Source organism: Bos javanicus, chromosome 11, assembly GCF_032452875.1.
Source record: "Bos javanicus breed banteng chromosome 11, ARS-OSU_banteng_1.0, whole genome shotgun sequence".
Taxonomy (NCBI): domain Eukaryota; kingdom Metazoa; phylum Chordata; class Mammalia; order Artiodactyla; family Bovidae; genus Bos; species Bos javanicus.
The window spans coordinates 100,677,435-100,687,081 of NC_083878.1; the positions used below are offsets into that span (position 1 = coordinate 100,677,435).

The 9,647-nt window shown below is 56.7% G+C and overlaps 1 protein-coding gene across 3 annotated transcripts in view; it reads left to right on the forward strand.

Moving 5' to 3' along the window:
* Positions 1–9,647, forward strand: part of FUBP3 (far upstream element binding protein 3) — a 49,697-nt gene extending 40,050 nt beyond the window's left edge. For all 3 annotated transcript variants that reach the window (XM_061433844.1, XM_061433845.1, XM_061433846.1), the window contains 7 exons: positions 1,787–1,947; positions 2,708–2,781; positions 3,104–3,184; positions 3,322–3,398; positions 5,988–6,059; positions 7,259–7,386; positions 8,283–9,647. In XM_061433844.1, the coding sequence (XP_061289828.1) occupies positions 1,787–1,947; positions 2,708–2,781; positions 3,104–3,184; positions 3,322–3,398; positions 5,988–6,059; positions 7,259–7,386; positions 8,283–8,291 (602 nt within the window). In that variant the 3' untranslated portion in view covers positions 8,292–9,647. The remainder of the gene's footprint in view (positions 1–1,786; positions 1,948–2,707; positions 2,782–3,103; positions 3,185–3,321; positions 3,399–5,987; positions 6,060–7,258; positions 7,387–8,282) is intronic.

Genomic DNA, 9,647 nt, shown 5'->3' on the forward strand with positions numbered 1-9,647 from the left:
CCTCCTCACTGTATTAGCATGCGCCCGGCGCCTCGAGGAAAAGTCTAGGGCTGCAGGCCCGAGTCCCCGACCTGAAGGAGGGCCTGGCAGGGCCTGCAGGTTCTCAGTCCCAGGCATGCATGCCCTTTCGTGCTCTTGCCTCCGGGACCAAGCGGTCTGGGCAGAAGTGGGGTGTGCAGTAGAAGGGTCTCCCACCTATTCTTAGCTCTTCATCACTCCCCCAAACACTCTTGCCTAGGAGCGAAGCTGCTTACCTTTCACGATGCAGAGAAGATAAAATTCACAACCTGTGGGTAAAGGTCAGTAGTTCGGGGGCCGGGAGGGGCTTGTACAGACCCGGAAGTAGAGCGAAGCTGCTGAAGACTACAGCTAACCTAACCCTTGGCTAGCGCTGCCCCCAGGAGCACGTGTTTGCTCAAGGCAGAAAATGCAGGGACGCTGTCCTTACACTGTCGCGGATCTTCAAGAAAATCATCCATTCAGCCTTTGGGTCAGCTGGGCTTCTCTTTTTATGAATTTCCTTTTAAATTGAGCACCACCCTAAACCCAACTAGCATCCTGCCCAAACTGATGCTGAGCCAGGCTTTCCTGAATGCCCACAGCCGCCTGGTTTCCTTCCTGTGATGCCGAGGGCCGCTCACGCTGCCTTCAGGGAGAACGGCAGACCCAGGCCCCGTCTCTACTCCTGGGCCCTCGTAGACTCCCCTTGTGCTTTCAGGGTGAGATGAGCCGGTGCAGGCCGAGCCTGTTGGCCAGGCCCCTGCTCACCTTCGCCTTGATGCTTTGTGTACACGTGGCTTTCCAGCCGTGCGGGTGAGGGGCAGGCTGGGGAGGGAAGGGTTGTGGACACGTTACAATGAAATGACAGTTGGAGGTTAGTTTTGACTCTGGGTGGGGAGGGGTGACACAGAGACTGGCCTCTAGTCTTCGCTTTGATCCTTTGGGGCTCCCTGGTACCCTACTCCAGATTTTATACAGACTGTCCTCCTCCGGTTTTATAAAATCCTATGCTCCAAATTCTCCTTGTATTCTGGCTTTACCCTACCCCAAAGAGCAGAGCGGATCTGTAAGTTCTGTGAAATCTGAAAGGAAGAATCAAACCATTGTTAATGCCGGTGGAGCTTTTGTTACGCAAATTTCATTAAGAGACTGGGACTCTCCCAGGTTTTCAAAGAGTCCAACTACATTTTCATTAGCCCTGCTCCACCCAGGCCTCTGTGACCCCCATCCTCAGCCTGCCTCTCCGTCTAGACCCGCCCCCACCCACGGTGAAGACAGAGACTTGAGGAGCGACAGGATAGGGGTATTAAAGGCCGGATGGGCTCTGGGTGTCGCTGGGCCTGTGGCTGTCAGTTTGACCTGTGGAGGGAGGGGACCAGCCCTGCGGTGACACTGCCCCCACCCCCCGCGGGCCGAAGGCCCCCATGGTGCCAGGGAAGGGCCGAGCGGGAGGGAGCGCCTTCCCCAGCTGAGCTCATTGTGTGTAAATCTGCAGTCGGGCGCCTCAGCCCAGGACACAGACGGGGACCAGTGGCTTCTCCGTTGGGGTCCTTGCCTCAGCCTGGCTCAGAGGGCAAGACCAGCTTCAGGGCAGAAGCCTGGTTTCACGCGTGAGACAGCCCTAGTTTTGACTAGAACCGTTCTCAAGCATAAGTGGACAGGACTTGTCAACTCCTAGGACGAGCGCTGGTGGGTGGAAAGCTCCCCCTGCTCCTCTGTGAGCTCCAAGCTTGGGGTTTGCCACACAGTTGCCCGCTTACCCTTGTGTCTGTCCTGCCGCCCACAGGGGGCGAGAACATCAAGAGCATAAACCAGCAGTCGGGAGCGCACGTGGAGCTTCAGCGGAACCCCCCTCCCAGCACTGACCCCAACCTGCGGATATTCACCATCCGGGGGCTCCCTCCGCAGATCGAGGTGGCCAGACACCTCATAGATGAGAAAGTCGGCGTACGTACGTGGGCCCTGCAGCCCGGCTCGGGAGTCGCGGGGGTTTCTTTTGTCTGTGCGAGGTACCTGCCTCCCCCCAGAACCTCACACTTCCCGGGCCTCTGGGTCCTCTGGTGATGCAAGGGCCACGGCCCCCTCCCCCGGTGCCGAGGGGCAAGGTCATGGTGCAGGGACACGGGCCAGGCCCAGACGCGCAGGGCTCCCCTGGCCACCGCTGCTCAGGCCCGAGCCGCGGCCCCGCAGGCTAGAGGAGCAGCCGGGCGGCAGCCTCCCCCAGCTCTGTCCCCGGACCCCCACGGCCTCGCCCTGGCGGCCAGCCCCTCAGGCCAGCCCCTCAGGCAGCGTTCATTGACTCTGGCTTTAGTTTCAGGCGCCTCAAAGCAGATAAAGAAAGGGAGTGTTGATGGAGGACAGATGGGCCACTGCTCACCTCAGAGGGGCCGTAGAGTGGCAGAGAGAGCCATGGGCCGGCCTAAGTTGACGGGAGAGTCCAGCAGGTTGGTCCCTCCCCCAGGGCGGCACGCCAGGGCAGGTGCGGTGGTGCAAGACTGGCGGCGTGGCGCATCGGCCACCGGAGGGGCAGCAGCCACCCCTGCAGTCAGGCCCTTCCGCGGGGAAGGAAGGCTAGTGAGTGCCGCAGGGTGCCTTTACCCCACGAGTCTCTGTCTTCCCGGAGACTGTGGCTCGTCCCGGGGCGGGCCTGGGCAGAGGGCACTGGTGCGGCCGGCGGGCAGTGAGAGTCCCCTCTGTGCCCTGACAGGGGACCAGTATTGGAGCTCCTGGACCCTTTGGACAGAGCCCCTTCAGCCAGCCGCCTGCCGCACCTCATCAAAAGTGAGTCTTCCGCACCCATCTGGACTGCGAGAATTCCCTGCCCACCCAGGAGGCCCTCCTTTGCCGCTGCTTCTGGGGATGCCAGCCGGAAGCCCGGGGTGTGGGCAAGACGCATCCCTGTCATCCCTCTGGCCTGTCCATGGCTCACTGACCAGCACTGGGCTGAGGGCCTGCCCAGAGGGCAGAGGGTCCCCTGGCCCACCAGCATCCCCAGGGAGGGCTTCCCGCCCTGAGCTGGGTCAGGGAAGGGTGTCTTTTGTGAAAGCCCTTCGTATGTTGGGTCCTCAGCTCTTGTCTTTATCTGTTTCCCACTTTCTTTCAGCACCTTTCCTCCAAGGAGCTCAGGGTGCTTCCCAAACATTGCTGCTAAAGTGAACGGAAACCCCCATAGCGCCCCTGTGAGGTGGGTGGCCGCCTTTACTCTGCTCACTGGCTTCTCCGGAGACCTTGGTGCTTGCCTGGGGGTGGGAGGTGGGGTGGGGACGCTGGTGGGGAGGGGGTGTGGTCTGCCCTGGAATGAATGGCCCTTGTCCTCCGCAGTGGTCCTCCCGCCTTTCTGACCCAGGGCTGGGGCAGCACCTACCAGGCGTGGCAGCAGCCCACACAGCAGGTTCCAAGTAAGTGATTCAGGAGGAGGCAGGACCCCCGCTCCCAGACAGGCCTCCTGGGGCCTCGGGCACATCTCCAGCTGGGCGGGGACACAGGGCCTGACGACTCCTCAAACCTTTCTGTCCCACCAACCCCGTCCTCCTCCGGGCTCCAGTCTTCACCCCTGTTCCCTGCCAAGGGTCCAAGAGGCCTACGGCTTGGCCTGAGTGCCCCTGCCCCGCACCCCGCCTCCCCCGCACTGGGTGCCCACCCGCTGTCCCCTCTGGTCTCCAGGCGGCTTGGCCTGAGTGCCCCTGCCCCGCACCCCGCCTCCCCCCCACTGGGTGCCCACCCACTCCCGCGCTCTGGTCTCTAGGCGGCCTCCTCCCTGTCTTCTTTTCTGGCACCATCTTAGGAAGGGACTCTTTCTATCTCCTGAACTTTCAGAAAACACAAAGAGAATTTGCTGTCTTAAGAAAACTGATTGTAAAAGAGAAAGGTTGTTGGAATCATACCCACGCCCTCTCTCTAGCCCACATCAGCTTCAGGAACTCGTTCTTGAGTTCAGTTGCCGGGAGAGCTTATTTTTCATAGGCTTCCCCCCCCCCCCCAAAAAAAACCAAAAGCCCCACGAAATTGCTTACCTTAGGTTCTTTTTGTTTTGGGACATCTGAAGGGCCAGCTTGGCGGTATTTGGAAAGCGCTCTTCAGCGCGTCGGCAGGCTTCCCTCGGCGCCAGGCCACTGGACATGCTGCTCTCAGGAGCTGGCCCCGGGGTTCCACCCCTTCCCCCCTGCCCCCCAGCAGAGCGCTGGCTGTGAACCCTGCCCCAGGCACCTGTCAGATCCATAGCTAGAGAAGCACCCAGGAGTCCGGAGCCTGGCTGGATGGCCTTAGGCGTGTCCCCCTTTCTCTGGGGCTCCATTTCTTTTGTCAGTGAATTGAAAGATTTGGATTTGATTTCTAAAGCACACGTGAGCTCTGACACTGCATAGCTGTGTTCTTTACCTTCTCTTCTCTGGCATTTTCTTAACAAAACGTTTTAAACGTGCAGAATATCCTTAAGAACTCCACCACGAACACCTTCCCACCACCCAGGTTCTCCCCTCCCCATTGCACAGTGCTCGCTCACCCCACAGCCCAGCACATTTCCTTTCCTCCTGTTCCATCAGAAGGCACCCCCAGCATGGGAAGCGGCCTGGGTCAGGGCTCTCCCGTGCCCATCACCCAGGACAGAGAACCCGGGAGGAGCCCCCGACTGTGGGGAGACTGTCCCGTAAAGCTGCAGGGTTCACGTGCGTCTCCGAGGGGGTTGGGGTTCCTGCAGAGCCCACCCCGCTGCTGCCCCAGGCCCAGGTGGGTAAGGAGTCAGCAGAGGCACTCGGGCCGAGTAAGCGGAGCACAGCTCGTCCTGGTGTTTCGCCGGCTCCATCTGTTCTGTTGCTTGTTTACTCAGGAATTGAGAATTGATTTTGGTCCATCTTGTCGAGAAGAAAAATCCTGTTGCCCACACCCTCCACATCTGAGCGGGGCACCCCCACTGACCCGTTCCTCATGCCTGGCCTTCTCCGATCTACGGCCTCCTGTCATCAGCACCCAAGTCCGAGTCTGGTCCTGCCCCAGTAGGGAGGGGGCTCTTTCCCCAAACCCATGCCCCTCTCAGTCCTCAGTAAATTAACTCGGGGAAAGCATTTGACCATGAAACCTGATTTTGAGTACATTCTTCCTACCTGAGAATGTCCTTCCTGCCTGAGAATGAGATGGTTGGGTGGCATCACCGACTCAGTGGACATGAGTTGGAGCAAGCTCTGGGAGTTGGTGATGAACAGGGAAGCCTGGCGTGCTGCAGCCCATGGGGTCGCAAAGAGTCAGACACACCTGAGCGACTGAACTGAGCTTCCCGCCTGCTGCAGGCGGTGATTCTAACCGAAAGAAGGACATTGGTGGGGCCTTCACAGGGGGACACACAGGCCAGCCCTCAGCAGAAGAAAGGTCCCGCCTTGTCTGTGGTCAAGTCTAGTAACCACCCCCCACCCCATGCCCCAGACAGACTGCTGCTGCTCTGCGCCTCCCCCCCCCAGCCTTTCCACACCCAGTAATTCAGAGACGAGGGCGGGGGCCCCCCCTACACACATCCTCTGCCCCCCAGCCCACCCTGGACAGCGCAAGGCTGGGTGGGGGTCAGGTGTGCATTTTGGCGTCAGCCCCTCGCTGCGTGTACTCCATCTTGTCATCTTGAACATAGTTTCTGGAACTTTCCCTATGTGTTTCCTGTAATTTTCTCCTTGTCCAGAGGCAGCCATCAGTCTTTGAACAGTAAGGGCAGGGGAAGGGAGTGGTCAGTGCCATTTGGACTCTCTGTCCATCTGAGGGCCAATCCAGGGAGCCGCAGACAACGCTCGGGGCCTCAGGTTCTGGCCCCGGAAGCCCAGGTCTCTGACCCACGGGAGTCGAGGCCGCTCCTGCTGCTTGCCCTAGCCTCGCGGGGCTCAGTGGCATCCTCCCTCAGGCGGCCTGCCTCCCTCCTCCCGGGCCAGTGAGCGAGAGTGGAGAGCAGAGCCCGGAGCCTGTGGGCCGGGGAGCCCGAAGGCCTGACTGCCTTTGTGTTCTCCGCACAGGCCAGCAGAGCCAGCCGCAGAGCAGCCAGCCCGACTACAGCAAGGCCTGGGAGGACTACTACAAAAAACAGAGTGAGTGCTTCGGCCTCTCTACAGGGAGGCCCCGGCGCCGGGGCCCACGCCTGCGGGCTCCAGAGCCGTGGCTCCCGTCACCTCGCCGCGTGCCCTGTGTGCGTCCATCTGGGCGTCTGCCTGTATCTGCTCCACCTGCCCCAACCCTGTCAGCGAGTTGCGCGGGCGTCTTTGTCTTCCTCCCCTGCTCGATCTTCCCTTCTGGGCTCCACACGGGGCGAGCCTCAGCCTGGGCTGTCCATGTGAGGACCCTTGGTTAGGCCCAGGCCGGCCAGGGGCCGTCAGCCATCTCGCCACCCAGCCACTGCCCAGCTCTCCCTGGCCATCACGGGGCAGGTGAGGCAGGGAGGAGGTGAAACTGAGCGGGGCCTCTGAGGCTGCAGTAGGGACTGAGATGTTTTCTTCCAAAGTAAGCTCCTCGCTGTGCCAGTTTTCTCCACTAACCCAGTTTTTTTAAAAAGAGGAGAAAACTTCATAACGGCAACCCTCCCCCCAATAAAAACTACCTCAAGTGAATCACTGAAAATGAGTCCTGAGCCCTCTGTGTGCATCCCACAACTGCTGAACCAGCGCGTTCAGGTGTGGTCAGAAGAGGTGTCTCGTGTCTTGAGTCTGAAGGATCTCACTTGCTGCTTGGAAGAGCGCGGCTCAGACACTGTCAGAGAGGCAGTCATCCTGTGTTTGCGATCGTTACCAGGCCCATAGCCCTTCTAGGGGCCGGGGCAGGGGTCAGAGGGGTCACCGTCCCCTGGAGCAGCTGGTGAAGGTGCCTGTGCCCAGTCTTCCCAGACCCCCCCAACCCCCACGGTCCAGATCCTGGACCCCCATGGGCTGCGATGCCCCGTGCAGGCGCGCGCACATACACCCCTGCCGGGGCGCCTGCTTCCTTGCCCTCCCTCCTCCCACCCTGGCCCCGGGCACTGGCAGGGAGCTGGCTGGACAGACAGACGGACGCCGAGAACATGGCTGATGAGAGAAGCAGACTGTAGGTGTGGAGCGGGGCCCAGGCGAGAAAGCTCTGATAACCATGCTGTCTGCAGCCATGCTTGGGCAGACCACGTCTGGCCAGACAGCGTGGGCATCAGGCACTTCGTCCAGGCGCCCCCTGGGAAGCCTTCCAAGAGGCTCTGGGAAGGGGTTCCTGCAGGCTGACTGTGCCCTTTGCCTCCCAGTAACCGGCGCTCTGCTTTGCCTGTCAGGTCACGCCGCCAGCGCCGCGCCCCAGGCCAGCACCCCACCGGACTACACCATGGCCTGGGCGGAGTACTACCGGCAGCAGGTCGCCTTCTACGGGCAGACGTTAGGGCAGGCGCAGGCCCCTAGCCAGGTCTGTAGCCAATCGCCCGCGACGCCGGGACCACCCAGGCCTCCACTCCCCCACCCCAAGCCTTCTGTGTGTGCCTGACCTCGGGCCCCAGTGGTACAGAGCCACCACCCTGGCCCCCTCCTCGCCCCTGCTGGAACAAATTGGAGCCTCTTAGGGAAAGAATAGGTTAGGCAGACTGCCGGGCTGAGCGGCCTCGGTGTCTTCCTCTGGACCCAGGCTCCCAGTTGTAAGTGAGCCTGCCAGGCTGAGCCGGCCCTGGGCAGCCATGGCACTGCCCCTGGGGACTGGTGGCCACTGCCCAGTGCTGTTCTTGAAGAGGGTGGGGTGGCCAGGCTGTCACTTTTGTCCCCAGTCAGCAGTGAGGGGCAGCAGGCGGAGAGCAAGTCCCCCCCTTCCAAGGCTGGAAACCAGAGGGCTCTGTCCAGAAAGTTTTCTTCCAAATGTGGGGAAGACGGGGGACCAAGTACTCCTGCAAGCCGCATTCCAGGTGACCTGTGCCAGTCAGGTCCCTGTGCACAGTCCCTTGGGGACCACAGGCCCTGAACCCCCAGACCAGTCTGTCATCTCACTGGGAAACTGGGCCCTGTGGGGACAGGAGTTGAGGGGGGGAGGCGGTAGGTGACCAAGGAGAAGTGTCACTCACTCCCCTCTCCCCGCCCAGGATCCCCTGTGGAAGGAGGCGCCCAAGGCCTCATGTGTGAGAGCTTGTCTGGGCCAGATCCCGGGTGCGAGGGCAAGAAGGCGCTGAGACATTGGCGCTCACACACGTGTGTGTGTGTGCACGCCCAAGCACGCGTGTGCCAGTGCCCATTACCTCTCTGCAGACAGAGCCCCAGACGGCACATCAGCACCTGAGACTGTGCCCTCAGACTAACCTGTCCCCCTTCCTTCCACAGGAGCAGTAGGACCCGCGGCTCCCCTCCCTCAAAAGCATTGTGAGCAAAGACCTGTTTGTAACAGAGGTTTTTGGATTTGCAAACCCTTTGATGAAGAACCTTTGTTTTGTTCTGTGAAACACTATATTTAGATTAACAGAATTTTTCTAAAAATCAGGAGAATTAGTTACTAAAAATTGCTGACAATTTTTGTTTCATTATCGTTGTTCGTTACTTCAAATGCGTAAGCTCTGGGAATCTTTTTGGAGCAATACCTGCAGATTCTGGTACCAGAATGTGCCTCAGAGCGGTGACATTTCAACGTGGTGTGTTCTGGTTTTGTTTTGTTTTGTTCGTGTGTCTCTTTATTTACAGTTTTTTCTGTTGCAACAGAAAAAAGTGGCTTGGAAGTCTTAGGTGGTTTGTAACAAATTCTTTAAAAAAATTTTTAAACAGTATTTAAATATTCTTAAATGTGTAAATTCATTAAATGTTTTACTTCTAATTTCTTGTATCTTGGCTGTCTGGTTTTATTGCATTTTTTAAAAAACTGAACTATTATGTATTGTAATTAATTATGTGAATTCTGAATTGAGACAGATAATTGTATTGCTGTCCAACAGGGATCGGGAGGGGGCATTTTTTAGGGTTTGTATAATTTCTAGAGTTCTAAGGGGGTTAATAATATAAAAATGTTTTTGTGTGTTTAGCAGATGTTTTTTCATGTCTCCATTATCTACCGGTTGCAATTGTGTATCTAAGACCTCCAAGCTTGTTTTAAAAACAAAACAAAAAAACCTTTCTCTATTCTCTCAGAAATATAAATACTGTTATTTTTAATATTAAAAATAAATTCAATATAACTTTTAACAAACACTGTGGAACATTAAACCGCATAAAAATGTAGTAACTATTTTTTAATTCCAAGGTGTTTTTTGCTTTTTTCTTTTAAATATTTTCTTAATATTTGTCAAATTAACTAGATGAATAAATAAATCTAGCATTAACCGCAATATGAATTAAATAATTTTGATTTAATAAAAGGGATAATATGGTTTCCAATGTTTACTGTAGTGTATCTTGTACAGGTAACATGTATTTTTAAAGGAAAGAAAAACGGAATTGAAGCTATTTTTTTTTTCTTGCATTTTTCAATTGACCTGGGGGACATTCCGTTTGAGATGTACTGAAGTTACAGTGTCTGGGAGGTATTCTCCTTTTTTTCCTTATAATGCTTGAAATGTCTAACTATTAAAAAAGGCAATTGGAAAATGTTATGCATGTTGTTTTTTTAAAAAAAAAAAGACGTGTTCTTTTTATTTGACTGACAATTCATTTTACACTCTACATAATAAAATTTCCACAAGACATCTTGTGGGCAAAGTA